Source organism: Pyrgilauda ruficollis, unplaced genomic scaffold, assembly GCF_017590135.1.
Source record: "Pyrgilauda ruficollis isolate IOZ18807 unplaced genomic scaffold, ASM1759013v1 scaffold1, whole genome shotgun sequence".
Taxonomy (NCBI): domain Eukaryota; kingdom Metazoa; phylum Chordata; class Aves; order Passeriformes; family Passeridae; genus Pyrgilauda; species Pyrgilauda ruficollis.
The window spans coordinates 19,223,362-19,248,716 of NW_024508100.1; the positions used below are offsets into that span (position 1 = coordinate 19,223,362).

At 38.5% G+C, this 25,355-nt stretch overlaps 1 protein-coding gene across 1 annotated transcript in view; it reads left to right on the forward strand.

Annotated features, from left to right (window-relative positions):
• Window positions 1-224: 224 nt before the first annotated feature.
• The window catches only part of GRXCR1 (glutaredoxin and cysteine rich domain containing 1), a 38,742-nt gene continuing 13,611 nt past the window's right edge, over window positions 225-25,355 (forward strand). Inside the window, exon 1 of the mRNA XM_041459101.1 lies at window positions 225-671. Within this exon, the coding sequence (XP_041315035.1) occupies window positions 225-671 (447 nt within the window). The remainder of the gene's footprint in view (window positions 672-25,355) is intronic.

Here is a 25,355-nt window from a genome sequence, read left to right on the forward strand (position 1 = left end):
CTTTCTTCCTTAGTGCTAAAAAGTACACAATGTCTTTTTAATATTTAATTAATGAGATCGCTTTACAGGTTTTAGTTTAAAGGTAACCATAGCACAAATGCATCCATTATTAACTGCAGAACGGCAGTGGCTTCTTGGGAACCCTCTTTAGTTTAATATGAGAACCTCTGTCAGCAGAAAACAGCGCCGATATTGTTGTTAAGTGTGACAAACTGGCAAATGCAATGGGGACCACGCTGGAACAATGCAAACTGCTGCTGTCAATGGAAGAGGCGATGTTTAAGGGTGAGGTGAAGGCGGACAGCGAGAGGCTGCTGAGGAAGGTTCGGTTCCGCGTCGCGTCCTCGCACAGCGGGCGGGTGCTGAAGGAGGTGTACGCCGACGGCGAGGCTGCCGACTCGCTGGACTCCGAGTATGCCAGCAGCTCCGAGACCGACCAGACCAGCCGGCTGAGCGAGCTGGACGGGCAGCAGAATGGACACGTAGGGTCCGAGTGCGATGAGAATGATAACGAGCAGGACGACTTGCTCATTTTAGTCAGAGCCACTAAAGAGAAGGGGTTTGGTACAAAGCGAGTCAACATCCTCAGCAAAAATGGCACAGTCAGGGGAGTCAAGCACAAAGTCAGCGCTGGTCAAGCTCTGTTTGACAATTTGGCAAAAGTATTTCAGGTAGGTGGTGCAGATCTGCTGGCTGTAAGCTGTCTCTGTGTCCCTTTTAACTCCACACATTATTCTTCCCTTTGTTCAAACTGCTCTGATCTAGGATTTCTCAATATTCTGTCTCATTCCCATTACTATCCACTTGGACAAGAGGAGCTCATTGGTCATTCTAGTATCAAACAGCTCCACGCTCCATATTGGCTGCAAACTTTGCTTTTCAAAATTGACCTAATATTTGCAGAGTAGAAATATGTATGTTGTGTTTCCCATGACTGGATGAGGAATGAAATGTATCAGAGGATTTAAGTGGGGCTTTGCTGGAGATCTATACAGGTCTCCCATACAGGGACGTGTCATGTTTCCACTCCTATTATATTAATTCTAATGAGTTTACGATGTTATCTACTGTCCCCTACATGTAAATATGTATACTTGCAAATTCCATTCTGTTTAATCTGCAAAGTAGGTCAAACTAGGTACAAGGTGGCAGCAATGATGGTTTTCCCACATGAAAATTTCAGGGGAACAAAATCTTAGTCGGAGGTCTCTTTTATTAATGTCTGTTTTCTATCTATTTTGTAGAAGGAGCAGAATATCTGTATTTGAAACAGTATATGCCACACTAATGCCTTAGTCAGAGAAACAGAGGCCTTCAGAAAAATCAAGATAAAAGTTCTAAAATATTTATCTCATATATATAATTTATCTCTATATGCTATTCAAGCCTTTCAATCATTAATATTCACAACAGACAGCAACAAGAGTGCAACCAGACTGTTTCTGAAGTTCTTAAAATCCAGAATTATGCTTTTCAATTAAATTATCCTGTTATGGTTTCAGGGCATTATTTTAAAACTTTTTACGCAGTTTTAAATAATGGGGAATTTGATATTAATAATGATTCTTTTTGCATTTTGAAATTACTTTGAAATGAGGTAATTTCATATTACATTAATAAATGTCAGTAGATTAAAATTCTCTTGCTTCTGGATACTAATTTATTCTCTGTATTGTACCTTAATTAACAGTCTTTTTGTCAATATGAATGTTCCTGTAGAAGCTGAGTTTCAGAGAAGAATTTCATGTTCATTTCTGTCCTTCACATCACATCACATAGCACTCAAGTGGTTTGCCTTCTTTCAAGCTGCCCATGGAAGAGTTTGTCTTTAATTCCTTATTCTGATAAAATTTGTAACAAACTCACGTTTTAAAGGTAGATTTGAATTAGTAAGTATTAACTGAGCCATGTTTGGGTTCTTCTCCAACTTCAACTCCATTGTTCCATGTTATTTCACTACACAGTACCCAATTTCACCCCACTAGCCTCATTCCCTTCTAAAAACAGTCTTCTACTACATCAGTAACATAACACTAAGCTAAGAAATTTGAATCAGCTAAATAAACAGACCCATCTGAAGACATATGCACCCTAATTATTGTCCCTGCCTTATTGCTTTTTCTATCCCCAGTTTTAGGTTGGAAGTTCTTCAGGAAAGGCCCATGGACTGAGATCAATGTACTTTGATTGCAAAACTTCTTGTATTCCTAGCAGAGTTAATGGTAGGACCAGTGCTATTTCCAAGAGGTGTTTTTACAGAAGAAAGTATTTTCTTGAAAGGAGGCATATCCCTCTTATAGCTTCAGAAAAGTACATGTATCCAAGTCTGCCACAGAATTCCTTAATTAAAACCTTTAGTTTAAAAGGTGGTAAGGATTTTTTTTTATTGACAATATTTTACTGTGGAAGAAAGGGGAAAAATTTAATTATCAGATGAAAATAATTTTTCATACAGCAGGTAATTCTAATGAAGAACTCTGCTACAGGCATTGTGAAGTCCAAAAGAAAAGGCAGGTTTTCAAACTGAATGAGTAAAATACAAGTGGAACTGAGAAGCTTCTTCCTAGGCAGGTCTAGATGAGTGATGCCCAGAAAAAATGGTATATTCTTACATTAAGACATATATTCAACAATATAGAGAAGACAATGATTTGAGGTTTCTACACAAATTCAGATTTCCCCAGAGATAAAGCCCTAAGTCTAGTGAAAAAGAATGATGGTTTGTGTATCTTTTATGTCATACTCTGAGCCCATTTTGTATGCCACATGCTGAGCACAGAGGAGAGCAAAGCACAAAGGTTAGCTTTGAGATGGATTTGAAAATGCTTGATCCTAATGAGAAGTATGATTGAAATCCATCCAATTACAAATGAAATAATGGCCTTTAGAATGAGATTAGAAGACGGTTTCTAGTTTTCCGTAAGCATGTTCCAGACAATTAATTGAGCTGTAATACCAGTTAGAGAACAAGAGTTCTTGTTTCAAAGTCTTAGTAAGATAGAAAGATGTCTTAGCAGGTACAACAAAAAATCTCTCCATCTGGGCATTTTCTAAGTTATGCCCTTGATTATATGAAGTCATCTTCAATTACATGTTTCTCCTAGATATGCAGCAGCAAATGTATAACAGCAGTTAATAGGAGAGTGCCCCTCCCTGAGGAGAGTCCATCTCTGCCCCTTGGTTGATTCAACAGCAGGAGCTTGAACAAGATGAATACATTGTACACTCTCAGTGTTAGTGTCAAGTCAGTATTGTTAATCTCAGAGTATGCACATGAAATCTTGACAATCTTGTATTCTAAGCATTGATAAATTCTTGTATGCAAATTCTTCTTATTTAGTATTTACTATATCACTGCCTAGCTAAAACACGTGTGTAAGAAGCCAAATACTGAGTGTGTGTGGGTGTCCTGTGACCCGGAAACTAGGGTGTGGCTTTTTTTCTGCAATATCAGCATTCTGATTCTTCAGATTATCTGAAAACTTCTTTAATATACAATTTCCCCAAATCCCTAGAGGCTCCCTGTGATAGAGATCCTTTGAAGCAAATCACTTTGTTCAGTTATTCTAGGGATAAGCAGGGACTCATTAACTAGGCTTCATTATGTTGTGCAGTCAAGATCTTTGATTTTGATTTCTGTTCAATACCTGTGCTAAAAGCACTTGTGTATTTTAATGTTCTATGGAAATGCTTGGATTTGTGAATATTTTTTTCACACCTTCTTACTACAGCCTTTCTACAGAATTGGTTCAGACACTTTCTTCCCACAAAAAACTTATCTGAAAAAAAATCACACCTTCTGAAGCTTTTTTTAATTTTGAGACAGTGACGTAAGGCAAGAAGTATTTTCAGATGAAAAGGTCTTTTTGGTTGTTGTTGCTATATTATACAAGCCTGGTCTGAGAATATATATCTAGACGTGTGTCCCCTGCTACACCTTCCCACAGTCACGCACTCAGCACTTCCTACACCCGTTCAATCCATGACCTCTCATTTCCACTGTTCTCTGGGAAGCTGAGTCCTTCACATTACTCTGTGTCCCCAGAATGTCTGTGTCCCCAGATGGGAGCTGCTCCAGCGCTGTGACAGTGAAAGGTCTCCCTCTAGGTCACCCTTGCACACCAGGGCATCCCCATGTGAAGGTGCTGCCAGGTGAGTGGGAGCAGCTGTGGGAGCTGGGACCAACACATCCATGGGGAAGGAATGTGGGACAAAGCAGGACATGTCCAGGGCTTGCCTCAACTTCAAGAGAGAATATTCTGGGGGAAGAAAGGTGAGGAAGAGACCAGCTCTATTGATGCTTCAGGACAGCATGGTTTCCATGGCAACACCTCCAGCCTTTTCCTCCTTGGGGTGGATGCCACAAACAGACTGTTGACATGGCAACCACATCCTGGCAGGGTGAGGGAGTGGTGGGTGGGGTGGTGATGGGTGCTGACATAACAACCACTCTGGGTCAAGAAGGTGGGAAGGAGGTCACTGGTGGTCATCTGTGGCAGGCAGGGACAGTCACATGTGTCACCCAGCCTCCACTAGCACCTAATCTGGGCCTGGGGAGAGCCTCCCACAATGCTGGAAATACAGGCGGCAGACAGCTGGGAACGGTTTATTTGTGAGAAACACACACTACTGAAAATCCTGAAAAGCAGGAGGGAGCTGGAGCTCCCACTCTCACTGTTCATGCCCCTCCTTGGTATAAATTTTCTCCTGCTGAGACTCTGAAGTGGACAGCATTGGCAGCTCTGAAGCTGGGGACATGACTTGCCAATTGTGTCAGAAGCATAAGCCCCTTCTGTGCATATCTGAAGTAATTGTGGTTTTATTTCAGTATACTACCAAAAATTCCGTATTCAAATATTACAATATTGTTTAAATGCAATTGGATATGAATATTTCCTGTAACCCTCTGTAAAAATCAGTAGAGAAATAGTTCTTTTTTCCTTGAAATAAATATAATTCTCTTCACAACCAATTTTTATGACTAAGCCATTCCTATGGCTATGGCTGAGCCACATAGAGCAAAAATCCTTGGGTTGTCTAATACATTACTAGGTAGTGCAGTGATCATTTTATGCCAAACTGGGTTTCCATCCCAGTGTGCAATGTAATGGAGCTCAGTCAAAGGTTTTACACAGGTGTCTCCTCATTTTCCATGTTTCAGCATGGGTATTTTTCCTCCATTCCCATAATTGCACACTCCACTGGCCCTCCAGCCTCTTCTGAAAGGTCAGGTTCTGCTAAATTAACCACAGAACTCATTCTCAGGCAGGGTTTCCTGACATCTATTGCAAAAGGGCAGGCCTGGTTAACAAACCCGATGAATGCCTTTGTGAGCATTGCGTCAGAGAGGATACGGGTGAGGAGTCAGACATAATGCACACAGTCCTTACAAAATTTCCAAGCACAGTTCCTCAGGCAGAGCTCACATGTAAGGTTGTGAAGTGCAAGTCACTATTCAGCCTGATGAAGAATGAGCTTATTAATGTTTAGAGAGAAAGGTGTGAAAGAATAAAGAATCATGTGGAAGTTTGTTAGGAGGAGAGCATTTGGGGTGGTTAAGAGCACTTTCATCTTTCTTTACTTGTCGGTGACCTGGAAAAGTGAATATAAAGCAGGACATGCAGAGCTTACTAACTAATAGGGCTAGCTAGTACCACAAACAAAATAAAGTGAAATACAGCAGAAAAACCAACCATCTTCCAATGAAGTCAGAGGTTGCAAAGTGATGTTAAGGAAAGGTTCTTGTGTAGTAGTACAAGCAGAGATTTTTAGGGTGGGTGGCATGTTGTATACCACTGCAGCCTCTGGAGCATAGATCACTACAATCCCCAAAAGTCTGGGGAGATGAGAAAGAGAGATCTGCACTTTCATTGGAGAAGTCTTGATAAGACTTGAAGAGACGTCTCTTGATAAAGAGAAGTCTCTTTCTTGCTGATCAGCTGAAGGTCAGTCCTGACACTCCAGAAATCACTGGACTATTTGAATTCAAAATCCTCTTCTAGGACTGGACAAAGATTGTAAAAACTCTTCTGATCTTTGCCTTCATATTCTCCTCCACAGACACTACTTTGACTCCGAAATGGACATAGCTTACAAAAGAAAACAATGGATTGCTTGTAAAGAGGGTTTGATGTAGTAACGTCCCTTATATGGATAGAGATAAATACCAGTGAGCTGCAGGTATCTGAGCTACAGACTTCCAGTGTATTTTCCTAGTGTTATTAATTTCTTTAATTTTATTTATTTAAAATTAATTTTATTAAGTCTGGAAAACTAATTATTGAACAGTGTTGCGCTGAAATCCACTGGAGAACAGGAAAAATTGTAATAACATGGAGGATCAAGTGATTATGAAAAGCAGGTTTTTGCTTGTTACAGAAAATTCAGTTAGAAGGACAACTAGATCACTACTTGAATAGGCACAGAGTTGCTTCACCACTTGCTTTGTACCTTCAGAAGGGCTTTGATCTGTGACCACATTGCATTGGACACTGATTCTACTGATGCTGTTGATCATGTCACAGTTATTAGAAGTGGTTTCCAGAGTGGATGTTTGAACAGACACACTGAATTAAAAAGCGAGATGGTCAGGTCTCTGACCTTTTAACTGGAACCTGCATTTGGTCAGTACTTAAGATATTGGTTTTTATTGTTCACATGTTGGAGAAATCAGTTGCAAGGCACTGAGGTCAGACAAGTCTATTACTAGACTATTCAGTACATTTTAGGATTTGCTTCTGTTGGACTTGAAATATATATTTGACATATACTTGATAGGATCAATAAATATATATTTTAACTATCTAAACCTCTGAGAGTGATATACAAGTTTTGAGTTAAAAAAGACTTGTCTGTCTCATTTTCAGAAAGTGTAGATATGGGAGGTCTTAACTTCTGAACACACTCAACATTGGGTGGCTTACCAACAAAACTATGGTTATATATATCACTTTTTAAAGACTGAATCAATAATTGAGTAAAAAAATTATAGGCTTTACTGCTGGCAGTCTGTACAGAATGTACCAGACATCTGTCTAATGCTCCAGTGCACTGCATGGCCTCAAAATAATTCTTGTCCTGATGAGTCTCGATCCTTGTAAAGGATCCATAAATGAAGTCAGTGCTCTTGAGATGCTGGCCTTGTCCCTTGCCTGGGAAAGAGCATAGCAAAGAAGGAGTGGTGTTACTGCAGTAAGTATGTATATGCAGAATATGTAGTACTAGAGTGAATCAAGACTTTAGGTATAGTTTCAAAATACCCACAGCCCTCTGAGGAAGGACTTAGGCATCAAGCTCCAAAACTAATTCCCCAAATCTTTCTTGGTCCCATCTGGCTTCAAAGGCACCAGAAGCTGTTCCTTATTGAAAATTTCACTAATGCTCATGCCTCAGCATGTCAGGATTGACAGCACCTGACAGTTACTTCCTACTTGTGTCCTATGGGAGCCATAAAATAAGGTTCCATTGCCTGTCCCAGCTGTATGGCTTCAGGCGGTAGGTGTTCCATGAGCAGTCCTGGTGGATCAGCTCCTTTGCAAACTGCACCTAAGCAGATGCTGCTTTGTTACAAATTGCATCTGCAGAAGGAAGTGGTGAGAGATGTACTTTGAAATAGACAGTCACAAGATTGTAAGAATAAGTTGGAGTTGTGGAGTAGAACACAGGAGTGCTAGTTCTCTACTTGCCATACCAAATAGTACTGTGTTCTTCAGCATCATGCTTGACTTCCATTTCCTTCCTTCCTTCCTTCCTTCCTTCCTTCCTTCCTTCCTTCCTTCCTTCCTTCCTTCCTTCCTTCCTTCTCTTAAGCACAATAGTGATCACAATAGTGGTCACAGTGTTCCAGAATGGAGGTATCCTAGAAAAACTTGTAGCCTGTGACTTGCTTGTTACAGAAAAGATATAGAGAGGAGACTGAATCAGGTATTCAAGACACGAGAGACTGCAAATACTCATGTTCTGCTGCCTTGTTTCATCCTCTCTCTTTAAATCTAAAATTAGATTTGTTTTCTTTTTGAAAGAATGAATGCAACTGCCAAATAGAAGAAAAGGCTTCCTGGCTGTACTAAGTGGGATTCCTAAGTCATATTGGCCTCAGGAAATTTTCTGAGCTGAAAATAGTCATAAAATGAAACAGTATTAGTAGGAATTGCCACATATGCTTTCCAGACTCTTACTTTTAATTATCTGTCTGGTAGATGACCTGGAATACCAGACAAGCACTGGGTCTGATCCTACGTACTGCTCTAGGACCCTTACATAATGGTCCTTTGTGGGACTGCTCAATAAGGTGCTCAGCCTTTGAATTAACATGGAAAATGCTTCATCTTACTTCAAACTAACTTGAAAAAGGGTCATCTTACACAAGCAGCCTTGTGTAAATAACTTAGGATGCTAGTGCAGAATTCGTTTCTACTTATTCTAAGAGTAAATTTTTTTTCCCTGAATTGGCCTCTTACAACAGAGATGAAAAAGATTAACTGATTAGCCTTAATCCTTAATTAGTAGCAATTACTCTTGTCTTATGCTATATGTGAAGCTCAACTTTGTAACTCAGCAGGAAAATAAAGAGAAAATGTGTTTTGAAGTATCCTTATAACTAAGACTGTTATGAAAATCTGGGGCTATTCACTTTTCTTTGACATGGTAATAGCTGCCTGCTAGTTCATTGACCCTGAACCTTTGCATGTCTTCAACACAGCAAATGCATTTTGTAGAACACATAAAGATGAAATAAATTACCTAAGTGGTTAATTCCTAGCCTCATACTTGGTCACTGACCCTTAATATTTTGTACAAATAAATTAATCTGCAACCAAATATTTCAGAGCTCTCACTACACTTGAATGTCTTAGGTTAAGTATCTTTTACTTATAACTTTACAAACATGGAAGCAAATATTTGGCTACATTGGGCCAATTTGTCACCAAAGTGCACAGCTGTGCAATTGCAAAAATATAGTAATAATAAAGATAAAAACCAATAATGAAGATAAAATCTCTTTACTAAAACTTAAAAAAAAAATCTAACAAGTTAAGTGCATTAAAATCCCATTATTTAGTTTACAGATATCAAAACTGTTTCAGTTCTGAACTAGGATTTGCAAATACACTAAGTTAGAAAATATAAATGTAAATGTGCCACAGGTATTATGTTGCTAGACTGCTCCAGTCTGTCTACAGCTGGCTGTGATATTTATATACTGGGGTTGGATATTTATCTACAATTTATTACATACGGCACTAAAACAAGGTACATGATTAACAGCTTGACAGAAATAAGTGGTCAAAAATACAATTTTTTTTCTTGGCTGGAACTTTAGCCTGTAACTGTAATGTTTGGTGGCATTATAATTGTGTAGCTGAAATATAATAAAACATTCTTTAGAATGGAATTTGTAACCAGAGGGAAAAGAGTATGGCTTTCATGCATGAAAACCTTTCTAATTGCTGCAACATCCATTGCAAGGTAGTACAAAACATGAAAATTAAACCTCAATGAATTTTTCCAAAGCTTGTAAGAGGAATACCCAGCCTGCTGATTTTGAAAAGAAGCTGTAAAGTTGCAGCTCCCAATCCAAACAGGCAATCTCGTGGTTTTGCTTGATGCAGTAGTTATATTGTGGAGAAGCTGCCACAGCACGACTCTTTATAGCCTCCATCAGAGAAAGCAACAGAAATGGTCACAGATGAGCAGCTGGAGTCACTGAGGTAGAGACTCATTTCACGCATGGTAAGAAAGAAGACAGAAAAACCATCATTCATTGCTAGCAGGAATTGTGGAAAGCATTTTAACAACCTTAGTACCATTTTGCTTCGGAACTTTATCTAGGGACACCATCCATCAGTGTCAGACGAGCATGTCTTCTGTATTGCAGTAAAACCACACAGACTCATTCTTTCTCCATTTCTCAAAAAGAAATATAAAAAGCCTTTCTGGCCAATATTTGCACACATTTATAACACCATGCAGTGTTATGAACAGCACTGACAAATCAGTCAATGCTGGTACAAAGGCAAAGAGCAGTTTCTTTGGAATTCACCCTTGTTTTGAATACTACTGATTGCTAATCATCTAACAATCTTTAAAACTATTAGGAATTTTAAGGAGACATACATTGTTATTTAAGAAAATTTCTCCTTGAAAATTCTTTGACACAGAAGGAACTTAGTTTCTAAAGAACTTACTTTTTAAAGAAAATGCAATATTTTCCTGCCCAGCTGCTCATGTCTTGCTGTTTGTTTACTACATCCAAATGCAAAGCACTCTCCCTTCTAGCCCTGCAGGCAACTATGAAACATTTCCTTGTTGTCCAAGTGGAGAATGTCCTAAGAGGCAGACTGATAGACACAGTGAAAAATGAGAGCTTTAAGCATTATTGCTTCTTTCCCCCTGCCGCTCTATGTTTCTTTCCCCCTGCCAACACTTTTCTTTCCAGGTGTTGGCTGGTGAGGTCTCTGGTGAGACCCCACCTGCAGTGCTGCATCCAGCTTGGGGATTCTCAACTCAGGAGGGAAATTGTCCTGTTGGAGCAAGTCCAGAGGAGGGCAACCGAGTTGATCAGATTCTCTTATGAGGAAAGGTTGAGAGAATTGGGCTTGTTCAGCCCAGAAAAGAGATCGCTTTGGAGTAATCTAATTGTGGACTTCCTGTACCTGAAGGGAGCTTGGAGAAAAGATGGGGAAGACATCAAGAAGACTACAAGAGCATGTAATGACAGACAAGGGGGAATGGAATTCTTCAAATTCAAAGACAACAGGTTTAGATTAGATATTAGGAAAAGATTCTTTACTGTAGGGGTGTGAGGCATTAGAACATCTTGCCCAGGGAAGTTGTGGATGCTTGTCCCCTGGAAGTGTTCAAGGCCAGGTTGGGTGAGTCCCTGAGTAACCTGGTCTAGTTGAAAGTATCCTGCCAATGGACTCTATGATTCTGTGATGCTTTCAATCAGATTCACTGACATGCAGTGGGTAAATCTGGCTGTTCTTTCAAATGCCAGAATGATTCAAAAATATAAGCACCTACTCAGAGCCTTCAAGTTCAAACTGTCATAAGGATTTAAAAAGCTCCATTTCTAAAGGACTTGTTCAGGAAAGAGATTACTTTAATCTAAATCTAGAAGATATTGCCATGGCAGCTGTTGTTGTATCTGCTGGGTGGTCAAGCCTTTTGCAAACCTGTCTGCTTGATGGATGATATTATTTTGCATCCTCATGTGGAAGATTGTGGGGTGGAATGACACTTACCCTGGCCAATATTTACAGCTGAATGCTGATAATTAATACTATAGGTTGTTTGGTTTTATTTTTTGGCTGCTCCTGACTAGGAGCAGACTTGAATCATGTAGTTCCTTCAGTCAGGTGGTTTCATCATCAGCTACTCCAGCAGCTCGTGGGAAGACACAATAAATAAGGGCAAGAGGTTCCAAAACAGGAGAGCAGTCTAGTGCATTTTCTGACCTGTTTTTTGTGCTGTCTCAATTGTAATTTTCAAAGAAGGTTATTCAGCTGGCAGAAATGCAATCCAGTATGGAGTTTCATGTCTGAAGACATGATATGAAATTAGAATAAATGTTATTGATTTTTCTTGCTGCACAGTATTTAATTATTATCTATGCAAAGAAGCCTTTGAAATGTTATTAGAAAAGAAGACAGATGAGATGATTTAATAATCTCAGCTTCTTCATTTGTAGTCTTATTCCTGGAACAGAATACATTTAACTCTATGACATGATATAGATTCTAGCCCCACTGTAAGTACATTTTTATATGAAAAGTATGATTATATGAATATTTTATTTAAAAAAATACACATCTGTGAGCAAAATCCTGAATCAGACTAGAACATAAAGCTGCTTACACTGGCCTTGGTAAAACATTAGTCCAGCTGCAGATGTGATATATACAGAATAACTGACTTGGTAGTTCTTTTGACCAACAGGTTTAGGAGCTGGTATAAAGCATACAACCTGCTACATTCTGATTTTCAGACATTATACCTATATGGTTAAAAACCAAAAGAAAACAAAAGCTTACACCTTAGAGTCTTTCCAGCAATGAAGTCTATAATTCTGCTTCATGAAATTGTCTTGTATTTTACTTATAAAGAACTGGTGGATGAGTCATCTGCCCCCTTTCATGCACCAAGGCCAGAAGCCACAGTATAGGCTATTTTAGGGCAGAGCTGGTTTATGTATGCTGTCGAGGAGTTGTACCTGCATAATAATCTTGAGCACTCTGCCTTTTTTGAAAAGTTATTGCTTAAAAAAGGAAATGAAGCACTTAAAGTGTGCAATGCAGACAGATCTTTAATTTTAAAAATGGATATTAAGTATATAAGTAATAATTAACTACTCAGGGTTTGAAGATGAAGGTACCAAATTTCTAGGTATTATTAAGTAATGAGATAGCTGAGAGCATAGTTCCAATTAGGTTAAGTAATATTGTGGGGAAACAAGGTCGTTCATCACTCAGTGCTAGTGCAGGACAAAGGAGTGCTGTAACTACAAGATACCCCTTTGCATCACTTCCATGTATTGAGTGATAGGGCTCTCTGGGAGCTAAGGATTGAATCAGCACTTTGCTGCACTAATCACACCATAACTTTGATCTCTGCCTCGTTCACAGACCTGTGCAGAATTCATTACCGGTTGCAGAGGGCTTTGTGACCCCAGGTGAGACAATGCTCCATGTCCACCTGAGAAATGGTTGTCCTTTTCCTTAACTTTAGTGTAGTGCAAATGACAGCTCCAACCTTTACACAATAGCCTGTTTTTATCTCCACCCACATGGGTAACATTTTCAGCTAGACTTCAAGCTGTATAAAGCGTCAGGAAAGAAAAAGTACATAATATGCCAGGTGTTTGGAACCGAAAACTGAGGGAGAGTGGTGGTTTCCCTGGTTTGCTCACCGTTCCCTGGGAGTTTCAGGATTTTAGTGCATCTCATTTCAGCTTCTGTTTGTAGGAATAAAGTAAGAGGTATAATGACATTTCACAGAATGCTTGTTGTCCGCTGAGCATGAAAACTCCAGGGTGTATCCCAAATCAAAACCAGAGCTTGTTTAACCCTTTTCTTTTGTTTTGTTCCTTATGAAGGTAAACTGTGAAGGATGATAGCAATTTTTGAGTTTTCTCTGATGATTGCAGTTGAGAATGACACTTTATTTCATTTATGCTATTACACTTCATTGTTTTTGAGTGAACAGTTCTGTTGTATATGACAGACTGACTCTAGGCTGTAATTAATCCATGAAAATCTGAAACATTTTTCATTTAAAATGCAATATATTTTTGACTGAGCTAAGTGTGACTGATTAGGGCTTTCCTGAATACCAGCTTTTACTTGCTGATTCTCTCTAGCACTAGGAAAATCAGTTGCAACACTGCTGCAAATATAGAGAAGTAATGGACTATTGTGCTGTTTCCTAAGATAGTCTGGTATACTGAAAGTAAGTATTGGGAAAACAGGCCCACTCACCACACAAAGCATAGCTGACAAAAAAAGGCAGAGCCATGTCATATCAGGAGCAGATCTCACCAGCTAACTGCATAGCTGACAAAAAAAGGCAGAGCCATGTCATATCAGGAGCAGGATCTCACCAGATGTTAAAAAACCAGTGGTTTTATTCTCCACTCAGAAATATGATGAATGGCATTGGTAAGAAGCTCAGCAGATTAGAATACAGTTTTCATAGACCTCTAATGCCTGTTAATTAACCAAACTAACTGAAATTTGGGAATTATAAAGGAGATCACTGCATGCATTAACTGCACCTGGCAGTGTTTAAATGTAAAATGAGTCAGAGATCCCTGTGTGCATGTGCTACTATTATGTTATTATTAGCATTTATCAGTCTCTACAGCAGTCTAAGTCTATTTTAGAAATAATGAGTTAGGAATTAGTGAAAGAGAGGAGCAAAGAGAAAGAGGGAAGGGATAGAAATCTTCTTGTTTTTGAACTTCATCGGCCTGCCAGAAAACACTATACAGGGTATTCCAAAGCTACTGCCAAGTTAAAAATGAATGGTCCAGAGCAGACATTGCATTTCATGACAGCCATTTGCTGCTGATCACACAAGTCTCTTTCTCTGCAGTATGAAATGTTCTACCGAGTGAAGCAGCCGCGCTTACAGACAGATGGGGTCAGGGTTCACAAACCAGGACTCACTCAGAGCCATGCTGTTTGCTAACTTTTCCACATGATCTGAGATATCAAACACTTTCATCTTCATCTGTCTATCCTCAGCAAGTTCTAGTTCACTTCTGACTAAAGCCATCCTTACTCACAGAATATTCTCAAAGAGGATATGAGGTGGCCAGTGATTGTCCCCAAATACACAACATAGGTTCAAACACCTAGAACAGTGTGATATACAACAAGCAAAATGAAAAGCTGCTCATGGCAGGGGAAAATAGGATTTGAGCTCCAAAACTGCTGTTTCAGGCAAATGTATTGTGTTCCTTTTTTTAACAACCCTTTTTCAGGGTGTCATCATGGGAAATGGTACATGAGAAAACAGCAGAATTACCACCAAAGTCTAAGTAGGTAGTAGGATAAAACATTCCCTTCCAAGAGAAGTAAACATATTTGAAAATCTTACTCATATTGTTAGAGACAAATCCCCAAAGTAATTTAAAATGTCAACTGACAATATGGAAAACAACTGTGCCACAAAAATAACTAGTCATTTATTTGAATATTTCATACATGCATCCAAACATAAGCAAGTCTAGAGGTGTTTAAAAGTCCTTTTCAGTCAAGTGACCAAACATTAAGTACTAAACAGAACACTTTCAAGTGGACCTACATGCTCCCTCCTTTTATTTCCAACCCCTCTTGTTTTGAGTAGAACCACAAAACAGGCCCAGAAGAAAAAAAAAAAAAAAAAAAAAAAAAACAAAAACCAAAATTGAACAATGTTTTTTAAACTAGAGAAAAAGTTCCATTTTATCAAAGTTCAATTTTCATTTCACTCTTTATTTATTCCTGGTGCAAGTGATAAAAGATAGAAGTGAAATAAACACTGATCAGCCATTGAATAATAATTATTTTCATATTCCTACATATAACTGTTATCACCAAGTGGTAACTCATAACTGTTAAGTAGTAGGAAATTAAATGATGTAATCTAGGACAAATCTTCTAAGAACGGAGACTTATTCTCAGATTTCTGGGGACTGTATTTTTTTTGGAATTGTGTAATTAATACTAACATTCTTCTCATGACCCATCTGGGATCCATTGTTTCAGTTCTCTGGTCTTCCACACTATTAACAGGCACAGCTTCAGGTAGGCAGATGCTATGCAGCTCAAGCCATACATTTTTAATTTACTGATAGCAGCATTTCCTTAGGTGACATGCTGTAGACTTTTTCCCCTCTTTTACATTAATTACTTTCTGTTTGCACTGAAATACCAGTGACCTTCCAGTTTGCCTGTTCTCTGAGTTGTCTGTTAGTAGACACAGAAAACATATAGGAATGATAAACTGTGAATGATTTTTACTTTCACATTTAGTTTGACTTCCCAATTTCCAACCATTTTAGAGCGCCTGTATCTTATTTTTGTTTGAGGCACATTGCATAAACTGTTATGGTGCTGTTCAGTGAGCAAAGTCTTCAGTAAACTGTCTCCAGATAAACAGCTGAAAATAGTCAAAGCAGAAATTCAGCTCTTTCCTTGTCCTTTCTCATTGATGTAACAAAGTCATAAACTCTCCCTGGGATAATTTAAAAGCTGTGTCTCCTTAGTTTCACATAGATCAGACATGTTATTATAGCCAAAATTAGTCTAATATGCAATGAAAATTCAAGCAAAAATTTAGTCCTAAATTAACATATCTCCAAATGCTTACAGGATTCATGCAACAGCATAATATTTGTGTAGACATCACAACTGTGTGCAGTCCTGTCACAACGTCAGCCATATCTGCCAGAAATAATATTCTTCTTGCAGAAGAACTTTCAGTTTGACCACTGATATGCAATGCTTCATAGCAGGTTTCTTTGGACTGGGTGTGAATCTTATTGCAAATTATTTACACATAATCATGTACTTCACAACTTTTGTAAATTTTGTGTCTGATGATTTTTAAAGGAATTAACTTATATCAAGCAGTAAAGGAGATAAGATAGAGAACAATGATGAGTAGATGTTGGGATTTAATGGGTAAAAGACAATAGGTGTGTTTTAATAAGCAAAGGTCCTCCCCTCCCCTCGTTATATTGTAGACATAATTGAAAAGATAAAGCTAACCAAGAGCCAGAACTAGTGAAAACCAAGGTCATGGCAAATGATGCTGGCTGGGTAGTAGATACTGAGTTAAAGTAATTAGTTTTTAGAAAATCTCGAGTGGTAATTACATAAGGTCTGTGACTGTGAATAGAGGGAATTGGCTGAAGGGAAATAAAATAAGAACACTGATATTGTAGAGGGAATTTAGGAGATAAATGCTTGTTGAGAAAACTGAGTTTGCCTGTGAGATGCTGGAGAAAGCTCTCTGGTATCTGCATTCACAGCAATATCTTGGAGGGAAACAGAATAGCTGTGATTCTGGTTTTAGAAATATTGTTTAGGAGCCTGAGAAGCTGATGTGTTGGCTGTTAAATAATGTGATTGAAATAATTTTAAGTTCTCTGTATTTTCATTGTTAAGATGATTAGGTAAATGTGCTTGCTTGGATTCAGAGAATTCCTCAACAAACCTATCAGAGAGGGAAGAAATACTTTGAATTCAACACATTTCAGACATAAACTGTGACCAACAGAATGTGCCAGAAAGGCAGAGTTCATCTGAAATGACAGCATTGTACATGCTCCATGGCAATGCATGGTGATGATCTTCATACAAAAGGGCAAGGTATTTGTGACGCTTGCAGTGAGTATTGCTGTCCAGAAACCAGGAAGCTGTGCTCACCACAAATGCCCCCGGTTCCATCTGGACACATCTTTCTGCTTAGTGGTGTGAGGTCTCTGATGGGCTTTTGTCCCATTTTGGTTGATCCATTACTTGCTCAGCCCTACTGAAACATAACAAGGAGGTGCCATCTACTTCTGAGCTGGCACCGTGGAAATCAGCTCCCAGCCACTCCCGCAGACCACCTGAGCACAGGATTGTAATTTTGACCTTATGTAAATCTCATGAAAATGCAAGGCCCTCACCTAAATCAGTTCCTTAATAGCTGTCAGAAACCTCAGTTGTGGCAGTGAAGTACTTTGTCTTAAGAGAATGAAGCCAAAAGTGAGAGGCAGCAGATAAAAGGGTTCCACATGCTGGCAATGTTAGAGGAAATAAATTCACTCCTGGAGGCCTGGCAAAATTGGGCGTTCATTTTAAAACTTATTTAAAAATTAATGCCTTTGACATGGAAGACAGATGAAGAGCAATCAAGCTTTCTGGGGGAGGGGAAAGGGAAGCTTACTCTGCAATCTGGTCAGATCTTTGAAGTAAAGAAAGAAAAAGGAATGAGGGAAACATGGGATTTCAATTACAACTTGAATTCAGGCATTTTAGCAATGACAGATGAATGGGAGTATGTAGGAGGTTTTTTTAGCACACTACTTCAACCACACTTGCTGGTGACCAACACTGAGTTTAATCCTTTTGTTCATTCTTTTGATTACAGCTTAAAAATACCTGTATTTTAACTGCTTTAAGATCTTATGGTGAATTTTCTTTGTAACTTTTTTAGTTAAAAGAACAAACCCTAGTGTAATTTTCACCAGAAATTCCATTCTGACCACAAGGTAATTTGAAGTTTTGCAAAATTTGTGCTGTTTTTACCATTTAATTTTCCTGAATTTCACTCTTCATCTGTACCTGACTGGCACAGTCTAGTTCTTAAGAGGTGGTAATAAAATTTAATAAGAACTTCCAATCAGCATTTATTTTATGCAGTCAAAGACCCAAGAAGTAAATCAGAGGGCTAATATATCCTATAACATTGTAACACAATTGTGCAGAAGTATGGGTTTCAATTTCCTGATCCAATGATTACATCAAACAAAGAAAAAATGTTTATATTGCCACCCAGATTGTTCAGCTGAAAGCCATTTATCAAACATAGCAGATAATCAAACATCAGGAGCACTAGCTTATAAATCTTCTACTAGCCCTGCACCTGTGGAAAACAAATGTTTCCCTGGTTGGATGCCAGGTTACAGAACACTACAATCAGCCTTGCAATACAGAATAGGCACAGAGGGGAAATAGGGCATAAGCCAGTGCCAAAGAAAGTTCATTTTTAGGACAGGTGTTGACTGGAGCTTGCACAATGTGGAATCACAGAATCATAGAATAGTTGGCATTGGAAGTGACTTTAAAGATTAACTGGTTCCAACCCCCTTGCCATGGGCAGGGATACCGCTTGCTGGATGAGGTTGCCCAGAGTCCCATATTCACAACTTCCCTGGGCAATGTCATGTTTTATATAGGTTAAGATAGATATTAAGCATGTTCATATTAAATATACTGTAAAGCAGCCATGAAAAGCAAAAAGTACTTATCAGAAACTGCAGCATTTTCCCACTGAAAAACTGAGCTTGTTTTGCTGGAAATAAAAAGTTTTATGGTCTAGTGTTGTCTCCTGTCTCAAAGGAGCCATTTTGAAAATACTGTATTTATAAGTAAAGTAATCCCAGCACCTTGCCTCTTATATAGCAAATCTTGTTACTTCTAAATGAAGTGATGAGAGAAGAAGAGGATAATATAAGAACAGGCTGTTTGATCAGCAGCATCAGAGCAGCAACTAACTTTACTCTCTCCTTTCCCAATGGGTTTGTTTCAGAGATGACAAAATACAGTTACTAAACTAACAGATGAAAAAACAAGGCCAGAATGTGCTATGGCCCTGTCACTGAAGGCTGAGAAACACTCAAGCTCTCAGTGAAAATGAAGATCAATATCAGAAAAAAAACAAGTATACTTCTCATGTGGTCTGAGCCCATTTTGCTCACCTGACAAGAAACCACTGTATTTGGTAAAATGCATCCACCACTAACTCCCATGGAACTTTATCCAGGTGAATAGTCACTAATGCGTACTCAAAGAGTTGTGCTTAGAGGTAAAAACTAATTTTATGAAGTATGCCTCCAGTCAACCTTCTTAATGACAAATACATTCCCTTTACCTAGTGTATTCTAGGAAATACTGCTGTTTCACTCACTTTATTTAATGAATGCCTTGTGAATGACAGAGCATTCTCTCTGTCACATTTACTTTTACAAGGCTGAACCTTGTTTACCAATTAGAACTGGTTAAAGGCCTTGAAATGTATGTGTATTGTAAGCCAAAAAAATATAAAATAACCATCCTAGGATAATTCTTTCCATAGCTTACAATGATTGATAAAGGAACCAAAGCAATGGGACAACACCCAGTTCCTGATTTGAAGTGCTACTTAATCCAGGAAATATTTGGTTAGAGAGACATATTTTGTAGGAGAGATTGTAATGAGGCTGAAAAGATGTATATGAGGTTTCAGTTTGTCTATTTTGGTGTGAGATCCCACAGCACACGTTGAAAATGAAAGGGAATGTTATCATATGCCTTGCTGAAACTTGGCTTTGATATTTTTTGACTGCTGCTTTAATGTTGCACTGGGAGGCTATTGCTGTAAATGGCAAGGAGCTGAACCTCTCTGTCCTCAGAAAATTATTGCATATTATTTTTGCATGGTGATTGTGATGGTTGATGAAATTTTTCTGAAAGAATTTTCTTGTGTTAATACTGTTAAGAAAATTGTACTATGCCAAATTTTGTGCGGAATTTTCTGATGTGAAAGTCATAAAGATATAGTGATGGGATTATGGGGAATAACTTCCAACAGAAGGAGAGTAGGTCTTGATGAGATATTAGGAAGAAATTTTTACTTTTGTTGGTGGTGGACAGGTTGCCCGGAAAAGTTGTGGATGCCCCATCCCTGGAAATGTTCAAGGCCAGGCTGGGTGGGGCTTTGAGCAACCTGGTTTAGTGGAAGGTGTTCCTGCCCATAGTATGGGGGTAGTCTTTGAGGTCTACTTCCAGCCCAAACCATTTTACAATTCTATGATTTTCTTTGGTAGTGGAAATTTCAAGGTTATTGGCAGTCCATCTTTTTACAGACAAAAAGATTATCCATTGGACTATGTGGCTGGCTCAAATATTGTATTGGTATTTGTTTTGTGCTCCATAGTATTTTATTTTGCTTGGTGCCTTTATAAGGTTAATGTGAGGGGATGAGGACACTAGTAAATTGAATTACATAGATCTCTGCAGCAATGAAGTGTAGGCTTACACAGGAGGCTGTACCTGCAGGGGCTTCATACAGATGTCATAGGACAGTCTAAGTGCATCTTGTCTGGCTTCTGCTGAATACGGGAATGGTTCAAAGAACTGCACAATGTGAAAGGTGGCTGTTGGACCCTCCTTGTTTTGGCTTCTAGTGTCTCACGTAAACTGCTGACAGCAAAACTATTTTCAGTAGCTCCTGCCTCTTCCCCTTCAATCTTTTTAAGGAGTGTCCTTGCAGAGCAAAGAAATGCTTCTTCTCTCTTACCAACCAGAAGAACATTTCCAAGGGTCTTCTCAGAGGTTCTCTCTTTATTTTATTTGAGAAGAATTTCTTGGAGGTGTCAAATTGGTAAATATGAGGTAAGAGAGAAATAAGGACTGAGCAAGCAAAAGAGAACTAAGCATTATATTACAGTATTTCTTCCCAGGAGAAGAGTAGATTAGGTTAGAGTTAATCTCAGATTTGCTTCTGATTTTCAAACGTTTAATTTTGTCCTATCATACACTGAATTGCATTAATACATTAGTAAGAAAATACTGATAGAACTTTCAGCTCTTGATCAATAAAATCCAATTAGATGTGGACAGATAGTGGTCTTCTTTCAACTAATTTGAAGATATTTTTCATTTATTTGAAATAAATTTTGCCCTGGCTGACTGCACAGCATTTCTGTGCCCTGCTGAACGGGAGCTGCTTTTAGCCCAGAGTCAGAGCTAGACGCGTATCGCACAGTGCGACTCTAGCTGCTGCCGAGGCAGAGCCAACAGGGTCTAGCAGAGACCAGGAGCCCCGGGGAGATAACCTGCTCTCTTATCAGAGCTCAGGTCACCTGGGAGCAGGCTGTAACCTGGCGGTGTGAGTGTGTGCTGGATGAGCAGCAGCAAGGACACTGAGGGTGAGCTCAGCTGTAGTCTTTGTACCTTCTGACCCTGCCCACGGCTGGAGCACTACAAAGAGCAGGGAGAGGCCAGGTCATGCCCTGTACTCCTTTGCTCTGGTATTATAAGTATTTTTTCTGCTTTGAAATGAAAACACTTTGATATCCCTTGAAAAGCAGTCTGTGCTGAAGATATGTGGGAAAGCCTGCAGTGGCAGGAAAAGACATATGATGTTATATTGTACTCTTTGAGGAACAGAAAGGGTAACAACACACATACACATGATGTCAGAGGATGGAAAGACTTCCTTTTGGTTTTTCATATCTTAGTATACCACTAAGTGATTTTAGGATAAAAGGAACAGTATAAATATCTTCCTCTAACATCCCAAACATTGATGTACGGTCTGAAAAGTACAAATGAATTACAAACATACATAAAAATGCTATATGAATATCTGAGCTATAATGCAGTCTGTATCTATTTTACACTACAGTGGAACAATTTTGAGGATGCCAACTTTCAGGAGGTAGAACTGTGCTATTTTACAATCAGCAGAATATGTTGTGATTTGTAGATAAGAGAGACAAGAATAGCCCAGGAGTTAGAAGACCAAAGAATTCAAGCTGTTGCTGGATCACAGTAACCCTTCCCTGTAACTATGCCCAGCCCCTCAGAATTATCTAGCCCTATGAAATGCAAACAGGAACAAAGGAGATGTTTCATATCTTGTGTTATGACAGGAGGAGGAGTCTGCGCTCCTACACAGCTTTTGGAAACTGATATATTCCTAGGGCTGCTGTTTGTGGGTGAGGTGAGTTACAGCACACAGCTTGACAAAAGCCACACAAGTATTTGTGCTATTTTAAAAGCTGAGAAAAGCAGTGATGTGACCCCTTTTTTTTGAGAAAGCAAACCTAGTATCTGCTTGGGAATGTCCCAGACTCTCTAGCTACCTTGTTTAGGAGTGTAGCCTCCCTTGTAAATTGGTATCCAGCTTGCTGGTAGTCATGAGGATGGCTACTGGTGATATCATTCCACTGCCCTAAGGGGTCAAAGCTGGCAAGTCCTACAGTTTATAGTCCCTTTAACTGCCAAAACTGCATAAGGAAAAGTATAGTGTTATTGTAAGAGAAGGCCAGTACATGCTTTCAGTTGAGTGTTTGAGTGCTGTGTTGCAGAAGTCAGACTCCATTCTCTCAAGCTTTTGTAATATGCACGGTTTCCTGAATTTAATGAAGTTCTGAATTTTACCAAATATTGATGTAGTGCTGGGTCCTTGAAGTCAATGCAAATAGGACTGCAGTCTTAATGCATTAAAGTACCTAAGAGACAGTGTAGATTCAAATTGACATGTGCACTCTGCTTTGCTGTGTGAGAGCCCATAAAGGGCTGGACTGCAAACAGTGCAGTGGAAGGGAATGTGGTTTCATATGAAGAATACACACCTTGGTTGGGGACTGCTTGCAACAGCTTTAATATGTGTAAACAAATCTTACTTGCCAAAGAAAAACATTTTACTTTGGTAGATGAAGTCTGTGTGTTGGAAGAGGTCTTCTGATCAGCAAATCAATTTTTCCTGAAAAATAAAACTTTAATTTGAACTAGGTAACCAATGAACAGAATGGACTGGTTCACAACACCATTAGCATTGTTCTTTGTGGTTATGATGCCAATATGGTGGTTTTTGCTTGAACATAGACCTTCAATCTTCAGCCATCTCATTCAAATGTTGCATGTTTTCATATAAACAGTGACTTGATGAAAAGTATGTTTTTCATAAAATGCTATACATGCTATACATGTTTGAAAACATGTGTGCTCTCATGGAGTATAATGTAGAAAAAAATTGAACATTTTGGTCATAGCTTTTGACTTTCAAATAATCTTTCAGAAATATTCACTACTTTTAGTATCTATTTTAGAAGTCTTTTAAACTCCAAAAGCTAGTAAAAGCTTTTCAATATTGCAGAAATTAAATGCTTAAATTTTGGTGCTTTTTTTCCTGCAGAACTTCTTCAACAAGAAACTCATAGCTATTTTCTTCCCTTCATTTTCTGAGTGTAAAATAAAACCAGAAAGTTCAAACCAGATGGTGATCAGTTTATTGTTAAATCACAATTCTTCTTGCCACTCTGTTATTGATACAAATTCAAGCTATAAACGGTGTAATGCCAATTATGAAGTAAGCAGCTTAATTCAAAGTTTTTAGATATGCAAGCATACATACAAAATATGCATGTATGTATATATATGTATAACTCATTTTCTTCTGCTCAACATTTTTGTTGGATCATGAGTGTTGCATTTACTCACTGAAGCATCTCTGGCACAAGCTTTGTAATGTGCTCTAGATTCCTTCCTCAGCCTACTTAGTGAAGCAGATACTTCTGCCAGTCTGATAGTATCTAATTACAGAGCCAAGGGGTGCATAATTCAGCAGAACACTCTGAGATGTTGAAAGATGATATTGTGAGACAGAGAAGGGTATATCAGCCCTTGATTTAGGTCACACAAGCAATTCAGTACTGCATAAATAACATGTTGAGTGTTATACCTGAACATAGTAAAAACCTTTAAAAATGTCATAAGTAATAAAGTATTTCAGCTTTTATCAATGTACTATAACAGCTATTTTTTTCATTTATTATTTTGTTTCTTAAAAAGATCAAATGTAAATTTGTGGGTGATGCTTCTATTGAAATTAATGATCTATGTATGTAGCTGTCCTTTTCAACCAATGAGGTTAAAACACATGTTTATATTTTCTTTCTAGAGAGAGGATTAAAAAAATTGGAATGAATACTTTGGTTGTGTTGCCCTCATGGTTTTCATTTGAAACCAAATAAAAATGAGGTTAACATCATGAGTACAGTGTTCTTCCCACTGATGGACTTGTCTGTTTAATTGTTTACAGACATGGTCATATACAAAGGTTTTCAGAAAGCAAATTTCACCACTGTTTTAGGAGCAATCACTTTATGCCCCAAGGGATAGCAGTGGTACTTACACTACAAGCAGAAAAGCACTGGCTTGGACCACTAATAGCTATTAGTCATGCTGCAAAAATATCCATGTTAAGGGTTTTGGTCCAAAGATAAAAAACCTCAAAGTCACTCAAAGTCACCAAACAGACAAAAATGCTGTAAAATATATTTTAAAAAAAATCTATAGTGTTTAGAGAGTTATTAATGGCAAATATTCATGCTGAAGAATAATTTGGTATTATTATTCAATTGTTAATGTTATAAATTCCACTCCCAAAGAGAAGAGAAATACCTGCTCAGACTGGCAGGACTGGTCAGGGCCAAGTGAAAAACATGGGCACTTCTGCTGCTGCTTCAGTTACAGCTGGACCCAAAAATCACAGCTAAGATATAGTGGGGAAAGTCTGAACCCAAAAATATTCATGAGAGATTAATGGTATTTATTTGCTTTCCAGAAGCACCATGGAAACACCTGACTATTGCACTGTTTTTTCAGAGCTACTGAGAAGTCTGTAATTATTGCTGAGGTAACTGTTATAGGGAAAAGGGAAATTCTCAAAGACAAGTTTTAGGAGTATGATTCTCAAATATTTAATATTTCTGAAGCTCTAGCAATATAGACCAGTTTTTAAAAAAAGACACTCCAAAATTTTTAAATAACTTGGGAGATTCACATATTCCGTAATGTGTTTGTTATACAGTTACATTGACTACTGGGATTTCTTTTAAAAAAGGTTGAGGATTTCAGTGACCTTCTCTTTGTTTTATAATTTACTTTGTGTTGTTTTACTTTCTGTTTTTTTTTGTCATATTTTTAATATTTTTATTTCTACATTTAGTGTCTACTACTCTTGCTCTCTCAGTGTCCTGACATTTTATGTTTTGGTTTATCACCTGGTTTTAGTTCTGTATTTTCAGCCCTTTTTCAGTCCCCAGAATACCTTCATTTTGTTCCTCATCTGCTTGCTCTATTAAACCTTCTCTTTTTCATCAGCAATTTCTTCCTCTCTTTTGTGGTGCCACTTGATAATGAGCTCACAAATTTAGCCTCATGGATGACATTCCTCAAGATTTGCCCAGTTAAGGATTATATTTAGTCAGCCATGTCAGACGGATGCCAGTGGGGTGGCAGAGGGATGGATTTCCCCCAGCTGTACATCAGGACAGCTTTGCACAAACTGGTCTAGTGGGAGGTGTCCCTGCTCCTGGCAGAGGTGTT